The following is a 27,891-nucleotide window of genomic DNA, read 5'->3' on the forward strand; positions in this document are numbered from 1 at the left end:
CTCACAGGCACATGAAAGCTAGACAGTAAATAGGGAAGATGGCAGAAGAGTCAAGTATTTGAATTATGGTGCTGCTCAGAGAATATGGGAGGTCTCAGGACATACTGAGACTTGTAGAACATACTGTCAGAATGCTCCTTGAAAACAAGGCTGGCAAGACTTTGACTCACATACACTGGGCACGTTAAGAGGAGGAACCAGTCCTTGGAAAAGAATATTATGCTTGGTAAAGTAGAGGGTCGGTGAAAAAGATCGCCCTCAAAGAAATGGACCGACACAATGGCTGCACTGGGCTCAAACATTGCAACAACTGTGAGGACGGGGTGGACTGGGAGGTGTTCAGTCAGAGCGGACCATGATGGAGACATTGAATCCAACAGGAGACACTGAATCCAACACAGTGATGTCCCGAGGTCTAAGTCCCTCGGTGAAATAGCCGGAATTGTTCCAGAATCGCTCTGCAGATGCGTCAGAGGGCTGTTTTCACGGATCCTTTCAACAGGCCAGTTGTTTAGGAGGACAGAAACAAAGGAACACCACTGCTTCACCTGGACACTAGCAGGGCAGCCTGCTTATCCTTTTCCAAGTGAGCCCAGGGCTCAAATCACTGGTCCACTTCCTTGACTCTGACACCCTCCCACTCAATCCTGGGAGCGACTTAACCACAGAGAGCCTATGGCAAACCATGAAGTAGGCGCTTTAACTAGAAAATTATGCTGACGACACTCACAACAGGTGCTGGAGCTGCTGATGGAACCCCCATTTACAAGTGCTCTCTGCAGGTCTTCAGTGAAGTGCAAAAGGCTACATTAAATGCAGTAATGATTTTAGAAAAGAAAAACCTGGTTTCAATAATTAGCACCTTATTTCTTTAAGATACAATTTGAAATGTCACTTCAGAGTAAACTATAGTAAAGGCTACCAATTTCGTATCACTGTTTTGCAAAGAAGAGGTTATATATAGGTGGGTGACCTATCAGATTGACAGCCCTGAGGACACAGTGTCAGCACTCAGCTGCTGAGGGGAAGGTCAGTGGTTAGAAGGTATAAGCCACTCTGTGGGAAAAGATGTGGTAGCCTGCTTTCTTACAATTACAGACACCCCCGTCACCCCCACCCCTGCTCTATACCATCCTTCAGGGTCCCCATGAGCAAGGGACCACAAGCATTATCAGATCACATGGTTGAGCAATTGACCTACTGCCAACTCAAGGCAAACCATGATGTGTATGGGGGGGAGGGGGGGGGGCTTCAAAAATCCTTGAAAACTGTAATTAATGAAAAGATAGTGGAATCATTCCATTAACTCTTTGAAGCCTCCTGATTACAAAGTAGGCATTTCCGGAAGTCTTGCTATCCAGGAAGAGAGGAGGAGGAGTATCTATCTGAAGACTGTGCATTGAGAGAAGTCTCTGGGAGGGGTAGCTTGAGGGGAAGCAGGAGGTTGAATGCTGGCCGTCAGACTGTATGAAGCCAAAATGCACATTTAGAGTGAGCAATGAACCTCCAGGGAGGAAGGGAAATCTGCGCTACCAGATAACTGCTCGTGCACAAGGAGATGTGGCCCTGCCTCGACTATAGGGCAGGCAGCAGGCTCAGCATGCTCAGCAGCAGCGTGCATGGCCCCGTGACCAGCTTTCTGCAGGCATTCAGTGGAAGAACAAGCAAGGACACTTGGGAACAAGGCCTGACTACAGCCACCCCAGGCACTCAGAGAATGGGGCCTGGGAACTGAGTCACTCCCCACACCCCAGTCTGTGGTGAGAGTGTCCGTTCACCCCAACTGGCTGGCCTTACGGAATGCCCACCTTCTCAAGAAGCCCATTTTGCACTAGGAGACGGTCACAAGGCCCTTGGCCTCAGAAAGAACACATGACAGAAACTACCAGGCGCCCACACCAGATGCAATCATCAAATATCTCTATGCCGTCACCAGTCATGAATTTTAATTGCTTCGGACTTTCCCCCCCACCTACACAGGCCTCTCCTCATTGTGAAGAGCACAACAGAACCTCAAATTAAGGCCAAGGGAGAACCAAGGAGGAGGAGGAGGAGGAGGCGGCGGAGGAAGAGCAAGCCAACCGTGTCATCCAATGGAAATGTTCCACCGCCATGACGACCAGCACCGTGTCCAGGCTATGGAGTTGTTTGCTCCCCAAGTTTGCTCGAGGTGGATCAAAGAGCTCCACTTCACTTTTCCTTGTTGGGGATTCTGATAACAGTTCCCATCTTAAGGCCTTATGCATATATAAAGCATTACCCACCCCACCCCACCCCCACTGATGTTCCCACAACTCTGTAAGGCACCTACGGGCAAGGGTTCTCCACGCCCATCCCTGTATTTGACAGAGAAACTAAACCCGGGGAGGAATCTGAGCACTCAAACACTATCTAACAAGGCTGGGGAACCACCCTCAAAGAGCCAAACGGCACATCTGAGCACTCGAACACTATCTAACAAGGCTGGGGAACCACCCTCAAAGAGCCAAACAGCACAAACCAAAATGCAAAAAATGTCACGAAGACATTCCTCTAGGGATGACAGAATTTACTTCTGGAGCAAATTGCAGATATGTCCCACTTCTTTTTTTTTTTTTTGTATATAAGGGAGAGGTTTATATACAAGAGGAATTGAACATTGAGAAAACATCCCAACCCAATTCAGTCCAAGGCCATAAGTCTGATATTAGCCCTTATGTCCCACTTCTTAATTGATGTCTTCTAAAGTGGACCATGAGGTGATCAGCTAGAGGATGCACCCAGGGGTGGCGGAGCGCTGGACCCAAGAGTCAGTTCTAGGGCTGAAAGGGTATGAAGGATGACCGTGAACCCAGCACAACCCGACCAAGGTGGGGGCCCCTTGAGAATACTGTGGGGGGGGGGGGTCTCACACCCCAAAACTGCGCAGCTCAGCGCTGAATATCGAAGTAACTGTGCCGCGTCAGCAAGGCTGGACAGCCTCTAGGCTCAGATGCCCTAGCGTGGCTGCTCATGATCGCTGCCAACTGCCTGTGCCATGGATTTGAATCACACAGGAGCTACTAAAAGTAAGACATGACTCTACAAACTGTTGGTACATATACTTATCAACAGAAGCAGAGGGCAAGTGGTGAGGAAATCGTGTGCTGAAAATCTCCTTTAAAAGCCTGAAGGCAAACTGTGCCCCAAGGCAGACGAAGCCTGTCGGCTTAGCTAAGGATAATGGTCCATAAACCAATGCTTGGGTAAGTGTTCAAACTGTGCACAATGTCCAACATCCCTATGGCACTAGACTCTCTTCTCCATGTGCACTGAAGGGTATCATGAGACACTCCTGTGAGTGGTGGGGCGAGAGCACAGTGCAGCAGCCCTAAGCTAACCCAGACAGGTTTCCATTTATTAGCAATGAATATGGGGAAAGTCCAGAGCTGACAAATGACCCTAGGAACTGTCTTCCAGCACTCAGGAGGAGTTTCCACATTGCTTTATTGTAAACTTTATCCATAATCCAGTTCAGGATTTTTAATCTGAATAGATGTTCCCTTTATGGCAGTGTCCTCCCACCACACTGACTCGATCCGTATGCTGAGCAGAGACTAACAACTTGTGATGCGCAGACAACACAGCCTTGCTTGTGGAAGATCAGGACTGCAGCCTTCAGTATGGATTACTACCCCATGTAAAGAAAACTAAATTCCTCACAAGTGGACAATAGGTAACGCCATAACTCAAGAAAAAGCTGAAGTTGCCGTGGATTTCACTTGTTAGGATCCACAATCAATGCTCCTGGAAGTAAGTAATCAGATCGAATGATGTACCGAGTTGGGGAAATGTGCTGCACAAAACCTCTTTAAAGTACTAAAAAGCAAGGGTGTTAATTTTTTGAGGACTAACGTGCACCTGATCCAACTCATGATCTTCTCGATCTCCTGATACGCAAGTGCAAGCTGGCCACTGAGTAACGAAAACTGAAGAAAAAGTTATGCATTTTTGAATTGTGGTACTGGTGAAAAGTACTGACTAGACCATGGATTGTCGGAAAGATTTGTCTTGGAAGAAACAGCCAGAATGCTCCTTAGAAGTGAGGATGGTGAGACTGTCTCATATATACATTTTGCACATTTTACCGAGAGACCAGTTCCCGGAAAAGAACGAGGAAATCCTCAAGGAGACGGAGTGACACAGAGGCTGCAAAAACGGGCTCAAATGGAACAATGACCGAGAGGATGACCCAGGAAAGGAGAGTGTTTCGTTGGTGCACAGGCTGGCTAAAAGCTGGAACCGACCCATCTCATCACTGAGCGCATGGATTAGGCACATGCGTTATCAGGCATATCACAATCACTCTCTGATTTTAGAAATTAGCAGTGTGGTGTCAGGAGTGGGTATAGCAAACAGAAACCAATAACATATTACAGTCTACTCGTCGTCATATTCTCATTCCCCTGGACCTTCCAAAGTACCCGAGCAAGCAGAGGGGTGCGGTCAGCTGCTATCTGGGCAGCTCCTGTCTGCTGTCCACAGGCTACTATGAGTCGCAATCAACTCACCCGCATCGAACATATATATACCGACAACTTCATGAAACACCCCATCAACATGTGCTTGTGCACGACAGTCCTTGAAATTTAAAAAACAACTGTATTCTTATGCCAAGAGACTGTTCTATAGGCTGGGGACTAACCAATTAAAGCCCGTCCTTCTGGGGGTGTGTGCGAGAGCATACAACTACAATAAATGTGCCAACCCGGAGTTTTCAGCCTGTATTGCAAGGGCACCTGGCTCAATGTGAGCTGAAGGTAAGCATGGTGGGGCAGGCCTCAGGGTTTTCGTGGTTTAACAACATCAAATCTGTGACTCAGGGGTGAGCAAGAGGTACAGGAAAAGGAGAGGAAATGTGAAGGCAATTCTAACAAAAAACAAAGAATATATTACAACGCTCAGAACCAATTCTCAAACAGTCTGCGCCACAACACACCGGCTGGTGAGGGGTTCCAGATCCTGTCGAGGAGAAAGCAGATGGCACCTGAATATTCCCACTCCACTTCTAGCAGGGGCGGGCTAGAAGCAGCACTGTGGCTCCAGGGCAGAGAGAACTGGGGGCAGGACAAGGGAGGCTTGAGGCAGGCGAGCACACTGATGAGGCAGCCATTCCTGGCAGCACAGATGAGGTCAGACATAGTACATGTTCAGCCATTGGTTCTGCCCGGGGTTCCTGCCTGCCCGTTGGATTTTTCAGCAGTGCAAATGCTCTCGCACACACATTTTCACCCAGCCATCACATGTAACTATTTATATAAATAAATATATATAATTCTAAAAACTAGCTGTACTTTAATGCCCCCCACCCCCTCTTTTATCATGGAAACTTCCAGGCTCTATACTCTTAAATATGTTACACCCAGTGGCAGAGTTCAAATATAATGCACTTATAAAAATAGGCAGAATAAATGGAATTCATGTAATGAGGCAAAAAGAGCTCCAACCGGTTGGGTTGAAATGCAGTTCTTTAACCAAGGACCACACCAGACTGACGAGTGACCAGGGCACTTTAACTGGCTTCTCACAGTGCTCTTAAAAAACATTTATTTCCTTCATTTTTAAAACCACCTTAGCAGCATTCCTTCATTTCTGCAGGCCCTCCTGTTAGATTACTACAAATGGTGACTTGATCTCTATCACTCCAAATAACAAATTCTGGTGCCTGTAGGAGAGGAGCATTCTTGAGAAGACATGGATGGGAAGAGGGGCGTGGATCTGAGAAGAGCACCCACTGGCTGTACCACTGGAGTAGTCGGTGATTTGAGTACTTTGTGGGGGTGAGTGTTTAAGGAAACATCTGTGAGTGGTGAGGGAAAGAAGGGGAATGGTTCTAGTCTCACAACTCTGGATTTACCCCCTTCACCATTTGGTTTTAAACTACTCTGTTTATAGCTATTTTCAGGTACCTTTATATAGCAGTTATGCGTTGGGCTGTGAACTGCAAGGTACACAGTTTGGAACCATCAGCCTCCACTCCTCCGGAGAAAGATGGGGCTTAAATTCAGGTAAAGAGCCTCAGGGCGGCTCAACCCTGTGCAGTAGGGTCACTCTGAGTTGCACCTGTCTCAGTATTTTGCTTTTGTTTGATGGTTTCCTAATGTATCAAAATTCTCATAAGAAAAGGAACTTTTGTTACTAAGTCTATTGAATGCTAATTTCCCACAAAAATCTTTTCATACGTGAAGTTTTACTTGTGCAGTGTCAGAAGCATACCTATGGATTAAGTGATGAACAGCCTGGAAAATTTAATTTGATAAAACAACTATAATGTTAGGTTTAGGGGTACATATAACAGTAAACACATACTTACACAATGAGCAAAAATGCTTTAAGGTATCTGTTAAAGGAGTCATGTGTTAGATGAAAATAAGAACATTCTTTCAGAAGGCATACATATAGCAAGGTTGAACATTCCTGGTCCTGCAAATTCATCTGCTGCGGAAGTTGAGTGCCCCATTCAAAAACAATAAACTAATGCTATGTCTCTTTGTAAGACGCTTCTAAGAACTGGTCCTTTATGGGATCAGTGATGGGGCACACTGTGGGAAATCATTCTTTCTTGGAGCCTTTCCATGCCTTTGAGGACTTTCCTTTGGAATTTCACAACTCCTTATGAACTATGCCCTCTGAAGACATTCTTATGGTTGACAAAGAAATTTACCCATGTTTTTTCTCATCCTTTAAAAAATGTATTATTAATTGGGAGTTAATACACACAAGGGTTACCGCCCCAAAACTGGAATTCCCCCCGCCAAAGCTATGTATTTAATTTTTTTTTACAAAACAACCTTATCACACCTTTAAAGTACTGTCCATTACACTTAATACATTTGTCAAATCTGCTACTCCATTCTTGGAAACATTTTCCAAACTCATCTGCTTGGATGGCTGACAGGACCTCCTTCCTTTTTTTCCTTCACCTCTTCTGTGTCTTCAAATCGCTGTCCTTTCAAGTCCCTCTTCATTTGAGGCAACAAAAAGAAGTCGCAAGGAGCAAGGTCAGGTGAGTCAGGTAGAAGGGGCAAGAGAGGCATGTGGTATTTTGCCAAAAGGTGGAGAACTGAGATGGCTGCGTGAGCAGATGCATTGTTGTGGTGACAAAACTAGTCCCCCCCATCTGGCACAAATCAGGCCTTTTTTGGTCACACATTATTACGCTATGTTTTCAGAACCTCTAAATAGAAAGCTTGATTAACAGTCTGATCTGGTCGAACGAAATCCAAATGCACTATCCCCCTCACATCAATAAAACAAATGAGCATTATTTTTTTGAGGGGCAATCCCTTGTATTAATCCTTCTATAGTCATTCCATCCAGTTTCCAAAAAGACAAAGTCTAGACTGCATCTTCCACTGGCCAAACCTTTACCTTTCTCCACCCCACTGGGCACCTCACAGCCTCCATTTTCTTCTTCACCATAGCTACTATTCCCGTTCACTTCAATCAAACTTCCGGTCTCACCAGAATTGACTTGCAGTGAGTTCTCAGCAAGGCTAGGCCATCTCCATAACACCAAACCAATGTGCAAGGGAGACCTTATAGAATTTTCTGGATCCTAAAAGCAATACCGGACACTAACGGCCAACTCTTCACACCTAAATTGCACTCCTACTTCATTCTTTAAAGCGCGAGTCTTAAATTTAAGATTATAAAAAATCAGGAAGGGGTTGGTTTCTAATAATTTGTGATTTCAGCCTAGTTCTGAGGTAAGTGTGGTACTGATGGGTGCCAATCCATTCCTCAGCTCTCTTCTCTTTGGTCTCAGTGTAATTGAGAATTTCCCCTAGGGCAACATGTGTGCGTGAAACTCACTGACTTCACAGCGACCCCCACCCCAACCTGCGGATCTCCTGGACGGCAACTCTTTAGGGGAGCAGAAACCTCAGGCTTTCTCCCCAGGAGCTGCTGGTGGCTTCAAACTGCCAACCCTGTGGATCACAGCCCTACGAAACCACCACACTGCCAGAGCAGAAAGCACAGGCCCAGCCAATGTTGAAGGACCTAGATGGCAGATGAGTGCCCATGAACGACTCACTGCCTCAAGTCCAGCATCTCCATCTCAAGAGAACTTGCTCCCCTTGAATATGCCCCGTGAGGGCAGGAAGTAGCCACAGCAGGAAAAACCAGACCCTGGCCCCATAAAGAACCATGTATATGAAATGAGAGGAATGTGGTAGCAAGCGAGCAAAGGTGGAGATGTGGACTGAGCATGCACAGAAAGCATGTAATAGCTTGGGGCAATGTTTCCCAGAAACCCTTGCTACTCCAAGCAGTTCCTCTGCCACTCAAGTATTTAGAAATCTGTTTTCCCATGGGCAGCCAGAGGGAAGCACAAAAGAGGCAGGCTGGTGGGGTGATCTTTCTTTCCCTCCAGAGAGATTCTGAATTAAATTTCTCTATGCAAGGTCCACCCCACCCCCCAACATAAATCACATTTCTGCCCCCTTTCCCTTCTTTCCTCTTCTCTCTGCTTTACATGTTCAGTGTTCTGAACATACTCACATAGTTGTGCTGCCATTAACCTTTGTACATGACGTTTGTACAGATTTGAACTACCGGTACTTTAACGTCAGAACCACCTCAAGAGGTAGATACTATTGTCAGTCACCTTTCTTTTACACACAGAGCAGTTAAGGCACAAATAGAGGGTGAGTGGTTAGGGGCAAAGTTTCCACTAATGCATTGTCAGTTTCAACAATTACTGCCACAAGGTAAGTCAGGAAGCTTCAATGAAGAACAGCCACTCATTTACTAATTCAGCCAGTCACCAGCTTTGTGCGAGGCCCTGCTAACCAGAGATACAGGGCAGAAGGACATGCTGCTGAAATACCCTCAGTCAGGGGAGAGGGGTCAACAATTAGGAAAGCCCCTGTTTGGCACCACAGTAAGCCGCACACAGGACTGCAGGGCTCCTACCTGTCAGGAGGGGCTCACAGAATTGGCCTGCCTAACCCCAAAGGTGAAGGGGAGAGGATTCCTCTAGCTGGTGGCTCCATTAGCATCTCAGTCTAAACTTCCTAAACAAATGGACCAGTAAAAAGAACAAAACAAACTATGACCACTCTTAATTGCCACTCTTAGGGAGGAACGGCTGCCTGGGGTTTCTGAGGCTGCATTAGCTTTACAGGAGCAGTATTACTCCTCTTTCTCGCCTAAAGCCACTGGTGGATTTGAACTGCTGACCCTGTGGTGGTGGTTATTAGGTGCCCTCAAGTTGGTTCTGACTCAAAACGACCCCACCACCCCACATACGACAAAAGGAAGCACTGCCCAGTCCTGTGTCACCCAAACAAATGTTATGTTTAAGGGCACTGTTCTAGCCATTGTCTATCAATCCATGTCCTTACGGGTTTTCCTCATGCTTGCTCATCTTCTACTTTATCAAACATGATGTCCTTTTTCCTGGGATGGGTCTCCAAAGGGTGACCTATCCAAAGCACACAGACCAAGTCTCCTCATCCTTACTTAGAAGTCACATTCCAGCTGTGATTCTACCAAGGCACATGCTTGTTCTTCTGGCAGTCTATCATACTTCCTATCGTCCTCACGGGTTCATACGGGGCCTAGCAGCCTGACAGTAATCCATTTCGCCACTGGGGCTTCTGAAGCTAGCCAAGAGGAGAGAGGTATTCTTGGCAGAGGTCACTATAATACACTACATATACTACATAAGCACAAGATGGGCCTGGGAGAAACAACAAAAAAGATCAGCAGTGACCAGGTGGAAAGGGGCCATGAGCAGTGTGTCAAGGGGGTTACCATGTGGTCACCATGTTGGGGAAAACTTGAAGACAGCTCTGTCAACAAGTAGAAAATGTCGTTGGCAAACAGATCTCACCAAGCAGTGAAAACAGAAAGGGACGGTCTACAGGTTGTGGGCTGATAGGCCGCAGATCAGACAGAAGCTGGGACGCAGTTGATGGGAAGGTGGGCCAAGGCCAGCCAGACCACCTCAGGCAGGATACCAGGCTTGGGTAGGGGTGGGGAGGTGGAGTGGTGGGGTGCTCCACAGTGCAGAGTCCAGGAAGCCCATCTAAGGGCAGCCACCACGGTGGTCCTCCCTGGAGATCTGGCTGATGACACTGTCCAGGAAGACCCAACTAGAGAAGAGCACCCTGAAAAGACAGAGCTTCGAGAGAACGCAGTGAGACTGAACGGGGGACTTTAAAGGGCAGGAAGCAACGCTGAAGGGAAACGTCAGATCAGTAAGGAGGAAATTTCAATGATTACTGATAGATTTTTCCACAAAGGCATTAAAGATTAAAAAAATAAAAATTAAAAAGCACATTTACTTATGTTGTTTCACAGAAACTCCTACAAATGAATTTTGATATCAACACACAGGATAATCTGTCTAACAGTCATTTTGAAATTATGTATGTTTTCAAAATTCGGGCATCAGAAACAGAAGAAAATCATGGCTACCAAATAAGACTACTTGATGTAATCTTAATTAAGAAAATTAAAATGCTTACTACAATCATTAACATGCTATTAAAATGTTACACTGGCCAATGTACTAAGTACTTTATAAATATCATGACTCAAGCATTTAAATGTTATTGAGAATGGTTAAGCATACAGGTTTAAAATATAATCAAATATAAATAAAACTGACATTTTAAAAACTTTTTTAGGGGGGTAGTTCAGTATCAACATACTTTAGCACGAAGTAAGCAGACTACAAATGCAGTGCCTATATATAAGGAACATGATGCTACTTACCAACCATCAGAAGGGCATGCAAACAAATTAAAGGGATGTATGAAAATAATGAACTAAAAGATACACTGAGAAATCACTCACTGTTTTTCTATTAAATAATTCCTCAATATTAAAAAAACACTCGATATATGTATTTTAATTTATTGTATCCTTGTAGCACACCATACATTTAACAGGGAAATGAAAGGGGGAAAAAAATAGATGCCCAAGTGCAAGATAGTATACATGGTAGCATTCAGCAAGTACCTTCTAATAGAAGCCTAAAAGGGAAGGCTGCCTCTGAAACCCATAGGTGGCTCTTAAGGGACCAAACTCCTTGTCCCTGTTTTATACACACAACACCTCAAATAAGGTCATAAACTGTCTTGTCAACCAAAACGTCACCTGGAGAACTCTCCCTCAATGGATAAATCTGCTGGGAAAAGCAACCATGGATCCCAAGAACCAAATGGAAGGTGTCAGTCTTTGTGAGGGCTCCTTGCCATAGACAGGACATTTTATTTTCACCACCATCGTGCAGCTGCTTCAAACTGAAGCTCAGGTTTGGGCTGAGCTGAGACCCAATCTGTGGTTGGTATGATTAGAGTGTGATAGAGACTGATGCTGTATGTCCCACTCCTTAGCACACTGCATCTAACCCAAGAAACCTCTCTGATCATCACTTATGAGCATACTAGTCAGGAAGAAGATCCTTCCTACTGTTGCCTCGATGTAAAGAAAAGAGGCTGATCTGAAATACGGTGATGAAAAATACCAAGATGTGCGTGTGAACTCAGATTCAACTTCACCGAGAACTCCTGCCAGAAAAAAAGCCATCTATACATTTCAAGAGCGTGAGTGAGTACTATTTGCGTCTACCACGCTCCTTCCGCAGAGCTCCAAGCCAGTGTTTGACCCATGTGGGGTGCCACTTTGGTTCCAATGAGTCCCACGGGGACTACAGTGTCTCTGTACCCCAAACTGCAGTTGATGTGCTGACAATACATTCATCAGACTAAAGTGAGATCTTACCATTTTTATGAGACATCATATCTGTCATTGAGGCACCTTTATTAATGGCTCCCTAGTTATCTTAAAGGACAGGGTTCTAATCACACTGTTGTGTCGTGTAATTAGACCTTAACAATAATGATTAATGCATATGTAAAAAATGCAGGTGTAGCGCCTGCAAGCACACTCACACTTACTCATCGTCTGAGTGGAGCTGAAACCCTTTGAAAGATCTAGATGTATTTTCAGGCCATTAGGGGAAAGGCTGTCTGCTTCTCCCAAGATGTAATGCCACAGAAACCCTGTACAGGGTCATTTTGAGTAGTCAGATGGACTGCATTGGAGTAGGGTTGGTTTCCCTACCCTTTAGGGTGGCTCCAATCAACTCGTTACTATCCTATGACACTGCACCTAGGGGGCTTGAAAGTTCAAATGGACCCCTGGGAAGCTGTGAACTGGCCCCTTGTTTAAAAAGTTTGAGGACCCCTGCTCTAGAGTATGGGTGGGGACTGGTGGGGCTCACAGGCCATATAAGGCCCATGAAATCATCTATAGTAGCTTCACCAAAGAAGAGCAGTTCCAGTCATGACATCACATTAGGCATGAGTTAATTAAACGAATGACCAGTATGGCCTGAGAATGATGCTGTAAACATCCGCATGGCCCTCGACAGAAAACAAGCTCCCCATCCCTGCTCTCAAGTGGAATTCCTATGAGAGATGACAGAGAGTAGCAGCTCTGGTGGACCATTCAAATACTCCGCTTTCAAAGCTTCAGTGCCTTACTTGCTCTCCCCACCCTCCCCAAATAGCTTCCAATGTGCACCTTATTTTATGAGACAGGTAGGACAAGGGTAAATAATAAATATTTGTTTTTTGTGTTGAACAAAATTGAAGTCGGTTATCTGGATAATGCTGACTAAAACAATATGAAGAATCATTTTAATGGTGTGATTGGAAAATACCTTTAAGAAGGAAACTGTGTGTGACCTCCTCCCTGGGGGACAGACAACCGAAAAGTGGGTGAAGGGAGAAGTCGGACAGGGCAAGATATGACAAAATACCCATTTATAAACTATCAAGGGCTCATGTGGGAGAGGGGGGCGGGGAGGGAGGGGAAAAATGAGGACCTAATGTCGGGGGTTTAAATGGAGAGAAAATGTTTTGAGAAATGATGTACAAATACGCTTTACACAATTGATGTGTGTATGGATTGGGATAACAGTTGTATGATCCCCTAATAAAATGTATAAAAAAAAAAAAAAAAAGAAAGAAAAAGAAAATTAAAAGCTTGAGATAGACAAAAAAAAAAAAGAAGGAAAGTTCAACTCAAGCCTAGAGAGCTGTCACTCTTTCTTACCAGCCACTCAGAGCCCAAATGTCTTTCCTTGGCTGCCTCACCGTGTACTGTATTTGGTCAAACACAAACCCTAATAAGCTGATGGGCTGCAGGGAGCACAGATCAATTCCTCATTAAGAATGTAAGGCGCTATCAGCCGTCCACACAGTACTGCCCATAAGAGAAAGCAAGAACCCGATCCTTTCAAACCTGTAATTTATGGGTTTATTGAAACCCGCCAAATTGCTCTAAGTAAATGCCTCTTACATTAGAAAATTCCCATGGCAACTCATTTAGTTTGGCAGACAGGAAGGTCCAAATTCAATCCTTTTATCCCACAGCTAAACCATGACAATGGTAACTGTGCTTTGACACTGAAGAGCCTGCTAATTACTGTTCTCTGGGTCCCCAGACAGATTTCCATTCAGATGACAATGTGGCAAAGGCAAGATGAGGCCACACCTTCCTTTACCTGAGAGATACTCTTTTCTGCTCCTGCTCTAGCAGGAACAGGTGCTCGCAGCTTGGCGTCTGTGACTACCTCTCACACCAAGATGCCAAGGAGGCCCACAATACAATGATTTTCATGGTGGACACCTTTGGTCCAGAACTGAATGCCAGGTGTCACGAAAAACTCTGAGGGCGGCACCTCATCAATGGAGTGAGCCAGCATCTCTTACTACCCTAGTACTCCACAGCTCACCTACTCATCGTCTGGGCACGCTGGTGTAGTCTACTCCTCATTGGCATGAGGACGGCACAAAGGCAGCAATGAAAACCTACTTTGTGTCAGAGTCCTCGCTACTATTTTCCCAGATGCTGATGCTACTGACACTTGTAGGTTTTCAAAGAAATAAATTATTAAGGGCCTTGTTTTGGTGGGTCTTTCCAGTTTCCCAATGTTCCTTGCAGTAGCTAGAGTCCGCAGCTGCAAACAGGTCATTAGCTCACGCATTCAGTCGAACGCTCGGCAGCTCTGTGTCACGTCATAGAGATGAGCTATCTCGCTCATACTCAAGTTTGAAAATGCCTCTAAAGACACTGATGGGGAGGAGGATAGACGCATCCTCCATCACGGAGAAGCCTAGTAGTGCACTCTTCTAAATGGGTGTTTCCTTACAGATCTTCCTACCCATCCTCAAAGATCTCACTCTTTGATTCAGCTTATAGCAACCATCCCCTTGTTTAAATCTGGAAGTAAATACTTGAGGGGACTTCGAAAGTTGATTTAAAAATTCCCTATCTTTTAATCCTATGTTCCTACAAACTTTCCAGACACCTGCCCCCAATATGTTGTTGTTGTTGTTTTTCAAATGCCAATTATTTCATGTGGTGAAAAGAGAGCCATGATTCTCCTAAGGCAACATGTCGATCAAAGAGAGGCAAAGATTGGCCTAACACATGCAAAAGGCATTTTAATTCCCGTCTGTGAATGGAACACACTGAGATCTGAGTTTGTTTTTACTGAAGAAAAGCCTTCCATACTCACTACCACTGATAATCTCACACTGACACTCCGCCAGGTTGCCTTCCCATCCAAGCCCCTCATATAAAGCCCAAACTGAGAGAACAGGGGGAGTTGGGGGGTGGGGGGGGGAATCCAGATTTTTAGCTAAAGTCCCTTACACAGGGCTTCTTTCCTAGTAAATGATTAGAGTAGAGGGAAAGGGGGTTCGGGATTAGAGATGACCTAAACAACATTCCCAACCGCTGCTACATCTAGCAGAAGTATATCTAGCTTCTACACAAGCAGAGCACATATCCAATTACTGCAGATGACACTTTTTAAAAAAAATGTGTCCACGATCATTCATTAAGACAGATCACAAATGCTGGGCCATTAGAAATGTCACCATTATAAAGTCGGAAGTTCGAAACCACCAGCCGTTCGATGGGGCAAAGATGAGGCATTCTACTCTGACAATGAGCTACTACAGTGATAGAAACCCACAGGGGCAATCCTATGCTGTCCTATAAAGTGACTATGAGCTGGAATTGACCCAGGGGCGCCAAGTAAAAATGTGATAAATAGAAAAGTATTAAGTATTAAAAACAACCTATGATCTAAGAAGCAACAAAGGTGATTAGATAATGCTTCAAACCGAATGATGATTAAAAACACAGCACAAGACTATCTGTGGGATGCAGCAGTCATGGTTACGGAGAGGGATTTATAGCTTTCGAAGAAAGATCTCAAAGGTCGAAGATAAAGGTCTCAAATGACTAATTTATGAATTTTACGTTAAGAATATTGAAAATAAAGTGCAACTCAAAAGGTTTAACAGTGATTATTGATGAGACAGAAAAAGAACAGTGAAAACCACAGAGACCATAAAGCTGGTGCTTCCAAGCTATTAATCAAAGGAAGCACAGCTAGAGGATCAAGAAAGGTAAATGGAAGCCACAAATACCCACCATCTGCCCTAGGGAGCCAACTGGAAAGAAGAGTACCACCAACTACTTTGTTCTAACAAATTCGAAATTTCGATGACAACAAAATTCCTGAAAAAATTTAAATTAAGGAACAGAATATCTGATCAACTCTACTGACCGAAGAAATTGAATTTGTAATCAAATCCTTACTACAACACACAGACACACCACAAAGTGGGAGAAAATACTGGAGGGGGGAAAAGGATAGATTTGAGTGGCCACTGCACCTAACAGTATGGTCAAGACTCTCAGAAAGATGCTCAGCATCATGTCTTCAGGCACATGAAAATTACAACCACAAGTGAAATTAATGATACTAATGACCAATCCAAAAATAAGCCATTTGAAAAATCCAGGATACAACCTGGACGAATGTCTAATCAATGAACAAATAAGTAAAATATGCTGAATAAGCAAAAGACAACAAAAGGATTTTATTTAAGTAAAGTTCTGGCAGAGGCAAAATTAACCACTAACCTTCTTTCTCCTCCCTGTCCAGTGGTTTCCTGGGGACAGGTGTGGGCGGTGGTAAGTTGATGTCAATGGTCATGGGCGAAAGATGGGGAAATCTGTTTCTATAAAGCTCACAGCTGAGGAGATCCTATGTGACAGGTCTACCCTGCCTTATATATAGGGGATTTTAGGGGGTAGAATCCACTTGATAGTTATGCACTTGTTTGGTGTTCCACTAATACTCTCATGTAGACAGTGAATGTGAGTTTACTCTAATTTCCATATTTCATTAAACATTCTTTTGTTTCGTTTCTAACCATTAAAAATGTTACAAACAAAACCAAATCTCACTTCTGGATGTAGCCTATGGGCCATAATTGGCTGAACCCTGTTACAGACTCTTAACCAATCTCCTGACTTCCATTCTTCTCTGTCTGTGTACATGGAGTCCACCCTGTAATCTGTGTAAAACACTGATGGGAGGATGTCACTCTGATTCAAAGTCCACCAAATGCTTCACCAAATTTTTTAGCCCAAAGCCCAAGACCTTAAAGCAGCTAAGGTCCTGTCCAACAATCAACCAACTGTCCTAATCAATAAGCAAGCATGTAGCACCAAGGCAATTACCAGCAGGTTATACAGAGTGAAAAACATTGGAAATACAGGTTACATTATACAGGAAGAAGTAAGAGACATGAAAGCGTCTAATGATCAAATTGGGAAATAAGTAAATTAATAAATATCTTTTCTGTACGAGGATAAAATATATGCTTGTTATTCGAAAAGTATTACATCTACCAGTAAACTTATTACATAAATGCTAAGACAAGCTTATAAGAAGAATGTTCAGCCAAGTATGGCCAACACACCATTTCACTTTGACTGGCTCATAATGCAGATTGTGACGTCAATCAGAATCAGTACTATCGTGTCTTTTGAAGAAAGCTTTGTAATTCTAATAAGCATGTCACACATGCATGCATGCCAGTGAGTCACTTCTGAGCTATACCAGCGTACATACAACAGAAGGAAACACTACCCAGTTGGCCCTGCCCCGTCCTCCTCCACAATCTTTGCTATGTTTGGACTGTGCCAAGCACCCTTCAGTCAGCATACACACATCTTTGTTTTAGAAACTTTGAAACTCAAAAATGAATGTTTCATTAGCATATCCCTCTATGAGTTTCCCTCTATTAGCATTTCCCTCTACGATTTTCCATGATAATCAATACTCTGTTTGCAGTTAAGAGCCACCTTGTCAGTAGTCTGCGGCATTCACTTGTTACCAGTAATGTAGTGTGTGGAACTGGAATTGGTCTAAAATGGCTAGCCACCAGTGCTCTTTCCACTTGAATTGAATGCCTCACATTCACGGCTCTAGTCCTCTTCCTAACTGGGGGAGGAACAAGACAAATGGGGAAACCAGAGTGCCCACACTACGGCAAAGGAGCCCCTGAGGCAGCTCCATTGGGGAGGCAGCAACCAGCGAATGGGTCCAACCTGGCCTTAAGTCTGTCCAGCATGACTGCAAACACTAGATATTAGCAAAAACAGCACTGTCTTAAAATTCTTTTCTGCCAATGGTTATAACTTAAAAGACAGGTGGCCAAAGAGTGTGGAAATTATCGAACACTATCATTAATATCACATGCAAGGGAAACTTTGCTGAAGTGTAGTACCTCAAAACGCAAGCTGGATTAAGAAAAGGACATGCATGGAACTAGAGGTATCAATATTATCATATGTATCCTGTGAAAAGCAGAGAATACTACAAAGTTACACACTGTATCTTATTAAGTATGCAAAGGCAATCATCAGTGGTGTGGGTCATAACAAATTATAGATAACATCGCCAAGGAAAGGAGGAATCCCAGAACACGACATCATGCTCATGCAGAACCTGTACATAAACCAAGGGGCAAACCTTCCAATGAAACAAGCGGATACTGTGACTTGACAATCAAGATAAGTGTACATCAAACCTGTATCCTTTTCCTATACTCTGTTCCAAGCTATTTGCTGAGCCAGAATCCAAGAAGCTGGACTATATTTAAAAGAACATGGCATCGGGATTGGAAGAAAACTCGCCAACAAGCTATGAAATTGCAGATGATTCAACACTGCTTGCTGAACATGAAGAGGACTTGAAGCACTTACGTGATGGAGGACTACAGCCTTCAGTGCAGATTACACTTCAAAAGCAAGATAGAGAAAAGACTGAAATGGCCCAATTCAATCCAATTGGGTACACCACTGAAGCCCATGGCAGCAGCAGCCAAAAAATAAAAAGGCTTGTTGCATCAGAAAGATGTCGCCTTGAGGACTGAGCTGCACATAACCCAAGTGATGGTATGTTCCATCGCAACAGATGCATGGGAAATGAGGACAATGAGTAGGGAAGGCTAAGAACTGCTGCCTCTGAGTGACAGTGTTCGCAGAGTGTCAACTACACCATGGTCTGCGAGAAGAATAGTCAAATTAGTCTTGAAAGGAGGATAGCCAGATGGTCCAATGGGAAGACTTTGTCTCACTTACTTTAGACATATTATCAAGAAGGCCCAGACCTTTCAGAAGGCCATCATGCATGGTAGAGGGGTCAGTGGAAAGAAAAGAGAAAGACCTTTAGTGAGATGAAAAGTCACTATGTGCCAACTAATAACACAAGCTCTCCAGGCAAAATATTGTTAACTAAACCCTACTAATCAAGAGCGAGCTCGCTCCTCCCTCACAATCCTTGTACTTTCACAGTGGGAGGAGAATACTGAAGTGCTCTTTGCACACATGCATGACAACGCTTACGAGGCACGCCCATAATGCTGACACCTTTTGCTTACTGGTGAAGGAGGGCGAGAGCAGTGCTGTCAAAAGCATGCTGAAGCTGGATTTTTAAAGGCTGGGAGTGAATTCACTGCGTCACTGCAATTTTAGCTAATATATAATCATCAAATTATCAGAAATATTCAAGACCATTGTCACATAAAGCAGAGGGACAATCCTCACTCCGATTCCTTAACCTTCAAAACCACCAGATTCCCCATATACAAAACTGGGTATTATATTCAGCACACTGAGGGATGACGTTTACAAAAGAAAATCAACTCCCAGGCTCCATACCACCCTGCGCCTGACCCTCGGGTGCCTCAGTCTCTGAGCAGAGCTCGGGCTACATAAACATAACTATATGAAAGAAAACAGGACACCATTCCCACAAAGATCCTACATTTTCGGTAACGGAACTTAGCCTTCCATGGTAAACTAAGGGCTATCACTTTTAAGTATCAGAGGCGTCTCCTGACTTTAGCTTGAGGCTCACCTGTAAATAAGCGGTTCTCAACCTGTGGGTTGCGACCCCTTTGGGGGGAAGAGGTGTCGAATCACCCTTTCACAAGGGCCGCCCGATTCATAACAATAGCAAAATGACCATTATGAAGCAGCAACGAAAACTCTATGGTTTGGGGGGTCACCACAACATGAACTGTATTAAAGAGTCGCGGCATTAGGAAGGTTGAGAACCACTGCTGTAAATGATAATGTAACGTCACGCCCATTCCCTGCAGACAGGGTATGAAATCGAGGGACTGTGTTCCTGATCAAGATATAAACATAAAGATCCAATCTCATAGAAAAAGTGTCCTAAAACAACAATTAATTATAAGAACCATGAAAACTACTCCAATGTTTGAAACTAAAAAGGTTTTAAAAAATCTTGCAGAACAGAGATGAAAAGTTTGATCACACGGGATTTGAGAATATACTAAATCAGCATTCCATACAATATTAGTAGGACTGTAGGTTCTTACAAATTCTCTGGAAGGCAACCTGGAAGTATCAACATGTAGTATTCCACTTTGAAGTGGTTGGTGGTTCAACCCCACCAGCTGCTCTGAGGGAGAAAGATGAGGACACCTGTCCCCGCAGAGCTTGGAAGTCGTAGAAGTCATAGGCAGGGCTGCTGTGAGTGGGATCCACTCACAGAGACATGCCCTCCAAGCACAGGCACAAGTAGATCAAATCCACTCTCTCCACTGACACACGGGCCTCAGGGCCCACATCACGGGAGAAGGCAGTGGAGGGCTGAGGTCACTGGGGAAGGACCATGACATCTGTGAGGAGGGAAGATGCCAGCACACCTTCCCCCCATGCCATTTTTCCTTAAAAACCATGACCATTAAGACTCCCGCCTTTCAAAGACTAGCAAGGTCACCTATAACCACTACTTACTACATCCAGCAGTTAATAGCTGAATTGAAAAGTGACCCATGAGAAGGTCTTCACTTGTCTGCAAGGACTTGAGGTTTTCCTGGCTCCCTGTCCCAAGGTGGGTGGGTGAGTGTGTGTGTCGTTGGTTCTACCACTCAGTGCTGTCCTCCAACTGGGCTCTGCCCAAATCCTATGCCTTGGTGACACCACCCCAGTCCCATAGGCTTCAATCCTTTTGGTAGGATGTTGACTGTATGTTTAAATTCTAGGGCCATTTTCTCATCTAACTCCTATCGGACATTCGGTATCTCATGAGCATCTCAATGTTTGCACTTCCAGGCTCTAGCCCTGAATTCCCTCCCAAGCCTGTAAATAAAGGGTGGCTGCAGTTGTTCAGGGTATGAACCTTGAGCATGAACCACGTCACGTACCACATGTTTAAACCATCAAAATTCCTGTCAGCTCCACCTTCAAAACAAACCCGCCTTGAACACCTAAGTCACCTTCCCTTCTCACACCAAGTGCAGGTGCTTCCTACTTTGCTCCCCCATTTTCACCAACACACTCAAAAATTATTCTCCGTCCAACAACCAGAATGATCCTTTGAAATATGAATCAGATTATGTCATGTCTCTCAACAACCCTCCAGAAGCTTCTCACCTCGGACTATAACACCCTTCTCAGGCACCCCCTCCCTCCTCTCACTGTGCCTCACTGACCTACTGTCCGCAGCCAACGCCTTGAGGTCATCGAACTCTTGTTCTCTGGGCTGAGACCACACCCTGTTGAACGCTTTTCAGCATGGTTGTTCTCAAGCATTACCTTCTTCCATCTTACGACAGAAAGGATGCTCTTCCTTTCCATACCCTGACCGCACCCCTTTCTTTTCTTTGTTAAGTTTTACTGGGGATCATTCACACAGACAATTCAATCATCCGATCACATCAAGAGTTGTACAGTCATCATCACAATCTGTTTTAGAACATTTTCTCTGTTCTTGTACTTATCTTAGCTCCCTATCTTTCCTCCATCTCCCCTGTCATACCCCCAAGGAACCATTAATCCAGTTACCATCTCTATAGACGTACCTATCCTGGATTTCAAATATAGAAAAACATTAAAAACAAAAATAAAAAACCAAGCAATTTTTCAAAAGCTCAACATAAAAACCTTAGTTGGAAAGAAAGCAGAAAATAATAAAAATAAGAAGAAAGTTAAATGTTCACAGTCAACTGTAATATTTCACTTTAGGATTTAAAAAATTAAAAGGTTTTCATGAAAAACCAAAGGACTTAAAAAATTAAAAGGTTACTCTCCCCCACCCCTCTCTATTTATTAGTCTGAGTCTCCCTACTAAGGCGCAAATTAGATCATCTTGCTCCTGACCAACCATCGCCAAGGAAAGAAACAAAGAAGCCAGCCCAGGTCACCTCAAGGATGACAAACTCCTCCTGAGGTGGCACCTCCCACCAAGAGAAGGTGTCATCACGTTCAGCCTAACTAACCACACCACATGTTTCCTGGTATAAGTCCCTATTATAATACACATACTTAATCAAATGGACAAGAATAAATACTGCTATAAAGTGAAAGTGTGCTGTACAGAACCCGGACCTGAAAGTGTTTTGACAATTTGTAACCCAGAAAGTTTTATTACCTCAGGGCTAATCACACCAAGAATCACTTGAAACTGCTGCCGTCTAATAATATGAACATGATCTCCATAGGAGAGAGATTTACTTATCACTGAAAGTGACTTTTTCTTCTAAAATAGAAATTCTGTGAAAATTATAAAAATGTACTTACTAACTTCTAATATACAAAGACAAGTCATTCTGAGAGCAAACAGGCCCATTGCGGTCCTGCACTCCACTGTCCTCACCGTGTGAAAGAGGAAACAGTGCAGTCAAGCTCTCCCATTTTCTGAGACCCAGAGCCAGTGAGGACCACCAATTGTCATCCAAGGCTCCTGCCTCAGAGCTAAGATCCTTTACAGAAGAAGTGGGAGAGCCTACCACTCTCCATGAGCATCTCCAGGACCACCCAGATCCTAAGTGCTGCATGGATGGGGCGAACTCACCTGCCTGCTTGACTCTCTCTAAGTTATCTAGAGCAATACAATAATGTTAAAGGCTTAACAACTTTTCCTGAGTATAGGACTAACAGCCCCAGCTGCTGACAGAAGTCTCTTTCTAGTTTTCCAATACAGCACAACTATTAAGGAAAAGGAGAAAGGGGAAGCACACATGCTTAATAGTGTGCCATTATGGATTTTCATTTATATTGCTGCTAAACCCTATTAACCCAAATTTATATGAACCTCTTTCGTTCTAAGGAGTTCCTTTTCTCAAGTAAAGGAGAAATGTTTGTGGCCTTGGGACTAGACTGCCTGGACAACCAAGGCTGCAAGCCCAACCACGCTCACGTATATGTCGATGGCAGAACATTTCTACTGGGCAGAAAACAGACAGTGGTCCTCATTTTTCCTATAACTGGGTTAGGGGCTGAAATGTCCCCATTATTTTTATGACTACCAGAACGAATATTTTAATGACTTAGAAAAGTACCCCCAACCCCTCTAAGTTCCCATCATAAAAATGTTAACCTAATATAAATTCAATTATCATTTCCAGGTGGCAAGAATAAAGAGCAGGGGAAAGGAAAAAGAGAGGGAAAGGGATGATGAGAATCTAAAGGTTTTGGGAACACTTATCACGAGTCTTCACCCACCAGAATGACTTGCTTTGCTTTATCTAAGACTCCTTAACCATGTGCCGTCCTACCTCTTAAGCAAGCAGAAAGAAGATGGCTGCCTGCTCCGTACAGGTTTACAGTCCGGGACGCCCCATGGCACAGGTCTATCGTGTCCTAAAGGGGCCCACTGAGTCTGAATCAGCTTGATAGCAGGGAGTGAGGTTTCCCTCTTTTTAATTATATGCTAGTGGCTTTTGAAATCCAAAATCGCATTTTCTCAGATGGGACAATTTCACTGTGGGGCTGACAGGAGATGCCAGTAGCTACCAGCTGACATATACCTGTCACAGGCTGTCTCCCAGCTGATGGAGCACCTCAAGCACCCATGCAGGAGGCACACACCTGCACACTCACTGCCTGCGTACACGCGGACCCTGTCTCCTGCAGAACCACGGCGTGCGAGTGCCAGCCTACAGCCAGAGTGCTTCAGGAGTGGACTGCAACTCTTGAAAAGCAGCCCATTAATGGAGCGTGCTGGCCACATGGCCTTTCTTTCACAAAAATAAGCAAACTTTCCTCAGCAAAAGATATGCGCAGCGTCTAACCTTGAGTTCCCATTGAATTCTATACTTTGTGGCTAAATAGCATTCTTAATAAACAGTAAGTTTGTTTGTGAACATCAATATTATAATGATATAAAACCAAACTGACAAAGGGGGTGGGGCCCAAATAAAAGGTTTGTAAATTACTACTTACTGCAGGTACAAGTAACTTCTTCACTTCTTCAACTGCTCTCTTGAGCTTGATTTCAGCTCTGTTCTGAGCATCTTCCACAGTGATTAGGACGTGTAAATCTTCATTTAGGTGCTCCCAATTGGGCTTGCCTCTATTTTGCTCCTCCTAAAAAAAATTACAAAGTACACTATTTCAAATTACTATCTTCAAAGAGAGGGTGCACTGCATGTATCTCAAAACTCATCAGCAATTATTTCACTTCTTTTCCTGTGGTGACAACATACACCGTATGATTATTTTCCTGGCACAAACCTGGCTTTCAGCTGACTGGGTCCAACAGTGGTAGCTCATTCAACCAATATTGGGTGGGCATCTACTGCTATGCACCAGGCCAGGAGGGGCTAGATGCTAAGGCACACCTGTGAGCAGTCCTGTCCTGTGTGCAGAAGTGCATGTCAATTAAGATGGAGACACCTGAGAACCAAGCATGCCCTCAGTTTCTATCATTTACATGGCCAGGGGACAGTAGAGAGGCTGCTACTCTAAGGGCTGGGCCCAGTTCCATCTCAGCTCCACTAGCTTCCCAGGGCAGAGTAGGGACTTCATAGTGCAAAAGAAGTGTCATTTGTATTCAGAATTCCAAGTAGTGAGTATTCAGGAACAGTGTTTCCACCAAACCTTTTTACTTTTGCAGTGAACCAACTCTAAGGCTGTGCTCTCCGGTTACACCAAGCCACAGTTTAATAGAGACGACGTTTAATAGAGACTACCTGGCGAGGGATGGCCCCACTCAGCTCCAGAACAAGGGGTCATACTTCCCTCCCACCCAGACCAACCTCGAGGCTTAAGCTTTAGAGATAAAAATGCCTGAGCCAGAGTTGTGGTTGCCCTCTCTTTAATGCCAGTTTACCCAACATTGTGATGCTCCAGAAAAAGTCTAGCTGGTATAATCAATCACCAATGCAAGAGTATGAGAAGCTTTCTGCTCCAACTCCCCTGCCTAGTGCTCCCTGTTATACACACTGATGATGGGAGAGGGTTATAAATGCTTGTGAGCAGCTATGTCAGGTGCAATGATTAGGCTCTTCCCATCTGAAACAAATAGGAGGAAAGTAAAAATCAAGAGACTCCTGGAAACAATAGTCCAAAAGGACTGAGGGACTCGTGAACTCCAGCCTCCAGGACAGTAAAACCACCAGAAGAACTAGGTGTTTGCCCAGCCTTCCATTGCTCCATGTTCTAAAGGGATCACAGTAGTAAACTTGACCTAGACAGAATGGGAGAAAAATGTGTGACAAAACTCTGACAGGAATAAAACAGGCTTACTGGTCTAAGAGAATGGTTTAACCCCCGAGACTATAGTCCTTAGAAACCATTGGATCCTTCACCTGACTCACTTTCAGGCAAACAACACAAGGGCCTATAAAGGGGACAGTAACACCAGAAGGGTACACAATCCTTAGAATAATCAACTATCCAAGATCGAAAGGGCAGCATTTGCCCAGGGGTCTAGTTCAGAAGGCAGGAAAGGAAAGGAAGGAAGGACAAACAAAAACGTGGAAACACTGGAGAAGTGGAACGAGACATTGTGAGGACTGCAAACCGTGTCAGCAATCAAAATGTGTATGAATTGAGGACCTCCACGGGAGGTCACGCTAAATCCACCAAGAAGATGAACACAAGCCTCTTCAATCCAAGGACTGGAAATAAAAACCCCCAAGACTGGAGGAGGAAACAGTATCTGAGCTTAAATTGTGAGCATCAAGCTTAAAGTGGGTTAGTTATACAGATGATAGTGGAAGCACAAAATTCATTGGCAAGGTCCCCACGTGGAATAAGGCTCTGGTGAATCCCCTTTGCCCACTGAGCAGAGATGTGGATAAAAAGCCTTGAAATCACAGGGACTGCTTTGGAAAGTGGATTACTAACACATGTAATTAGGTTAAAATTTATCACTTTATCATTTGTTCTCCCCTTTGACCCATTTTAAATTTGTTCTACTTTTTGTTTTTGTTGTTCTGCTTTATTTTGTTGTTGTTGTTTGGGCTATTTGCTTTTATATGTTTTTCTTTATATGAAATCCAGGATAGGTAAAGCTATAGAACGAGTAACTGGATCAACAGTTTCTTGAGCTTATGGAAGGGTGGCTGGGGGAAAGGGGGAGCTAATAATAATGAATACAAGGAAGAGAAGAAAATGTTCTAAAATGAATTATGATGATGATTGCACAACTCATTCCGATAGGTTTAAACTACTGCATTTTATGATATAGGAATTAGGGTTAGTATTAAGGTAGCAGAAGGACATTGGGCCTCCTCCCTCAATGCAAGAATACTTTCCTCTATTAAAATGGCATTCTATGATGCTCACCTTCCCGACACAACCGCTGAAGACAAAGCAGGTGAATAAGCAAATGTGCTGAAGAAAGCTGATGGTGCCCGGCTATCAAAAGATATAGCATCTGGGGTCTTAAAAGGCTTGAAGGTAAACAGGCAGCCATCTAGCTCAAAAGCAACAAAGTCCACATGGAAGAAGCACACCAGCCTGCGCGATCACAAGGTGTCCAAGGGATCAGGTATCAGGCATCATCAGAACAAAAAATCTTACCATAGCGAATGGGGGGTGGGTGGGTGGGGTGCTGAGTGGAGACCCAAAGCCCATTTGTAGGCCACTGGAGATCCCCTTGCAGAGGGGTCTACGGGAGGAGAGGAGCCAGACAGGGTGTGATGTAGCAACGATGAAAAATACAACTTTCCAATAGTTCCTAAATGCTTCCTCCACCTCCCACTATCATGATCCGAATTCTACCTTGCAAATCTGGCTAGACCAGAGGGTGTACACTGGCACAGATAGGAACTGGAAACACAGGGAATCCAGGGTTGATGATCCCTTCAGGACCAGTGGTGTGAGTGGCGATACCGGAGCATCGAGGGAGAGTGGGTTGGAAAGGGGGAACTGATTACAAGGATCTACATGTGACCTCCTCCCTGGGGGACGGACAACAGAAAAGTGGGTGAAGGGAGACGTCGGACAGGGCAAGATATGACAAAATAATAATTTATAAATTATCGTGGGTTCATGAGGGAGGGGAGAGCAGGGAAGGAGGGGGAAAAAAAGAGGACCTGGTGCCAGGGGCTTATGTGAAGAGCAAATGTTTTGAGAATGATGAGGGCAATGAATGTACAAATGTGCTTTACACAACTGATGTATGGATTGTGATAAGAGTTGTATGAGCCCCTAATGAAATGCTTTAAAAAAAAAGCAAATGTCAAAAAAAAATAAAGTAAGTAAAAGTCTAGAAGAGAATGGGGGCAACATATGTACCAACATGCCTGACTCAGTTGATGTATGGATTGTGAGAATAGTTGTATGAGCCCCAATACAATGATTTAAAAGGAAAATTACATGTCAATAAAAACTCTTAATTTAAAAAAATAGCAGAGTGCCACAGTTTAAAATTCAAAAACAAAGGATGTTTTATTGAATGACAACAATCTGCTCTGTGAGCATTCACCACCAAAATCACAATAAAAAGACTTTTTTCAAAACTCATAAAGCTTAGCCAGTAGACGTTAGAAGCAATTTCTAACAGCAAAGTATATGCTCTGCTTCTGCTTCCTTGTAGCATCAATGTCTGTAGAAACGCACCCCGTTTTAGGGGACACTGGGAACTGAGAGGGCACTTTTCACATTCTACCACAGGCTGGTGGGTCTTGCAGTGACTCCCAGGGCAGTGCAGCCCACGCCCCAGTCTGGTAGTGGCTACTAGCTCAAAGTGCCAACGAGTTCAGCATGAACCAGTAGCCCACACTTAAGTGGCAGAATCCTAGCGGCCCCCAGGTCAGAGTGGAGCTGGGCCCCACATGGGAGAAGGTTTTCAAGGGCTGTCTTTTTAGAAGCAGGCCTTTCCTCCAACCTGCTTCCAGGGGCACTTGAACCTCCAACCTTGTGACTAGCAGCTGAGCCCCCTCTAATCACTTGCAACCATCACAGGGTTTTGGTTAAAATTAATGTCTAAGGCCCAGGACCTGAGGGCAAGTGACTAAAGACACCATTTGTGAGTAACTGTGGTTATTTACGATGTTAAAACGATTTTATTGGGTTTATGTGTTTTAAAGGGCACCAAGAGAAACCCAACACTGGGAGGTGCGCAGGTTCCCTGGCCACCTCAGCTGCCAGGCAGGAGAAAGTAAGATTCTAACTTGTGTATTTTGTTATTAATTCATAGATGGACATCACAAATTTACTTGTACTGCACTTCTGTGCACACACACAAGGGGGCTTTCTTTGCAAACTTGTGAG

General features: G+C 44.2%; 1 protein-coding gene across 5 annotated transcripts in view; it reads right to left on the reverse strand.

Annotated features, from left to right (window-relative positions):
* The window catches only part of QKI (QKI, KH domain containing RNA binding), an 86,769-nt gene that overhangs the window by 15,289 nt on the left and 43,589 nt on the right, over window positions 1-27,891 (reverse strand). For all 5 annotated transcript variants that reach the window (XM_004702088.4, XM_045294356.1, XM_045294355.1 and 2 more), the window contains exon 3: window positions 23,611-23,754. In XM_004702088.4, coding sequence (XP_004702145.1) covers window positions 23,611-23,754 — 144 coding nt within the window. The remainder of the gene's footprint in view (window positions 1-23,610; window positions 23,755-27,891) is intronic.

The sequence above is a fragment of the Echinops telfairi genome, unplaced genomic scaffold (assembly GCF_000313985.2).
Source record: "Echinops telfairi isolate 266 unplaced genomic scaffold, ASM31398v2 ScPeMD7_3533;HRSCAF=4204_0, whole genome shotgun sequence".
Classification (NCBI taxonomy): Eukaryota; Metazoa; Chordata; class Mammalia; order Afrosoricida; family Tenrecidae; genus Echinops; species Echinops telfairi.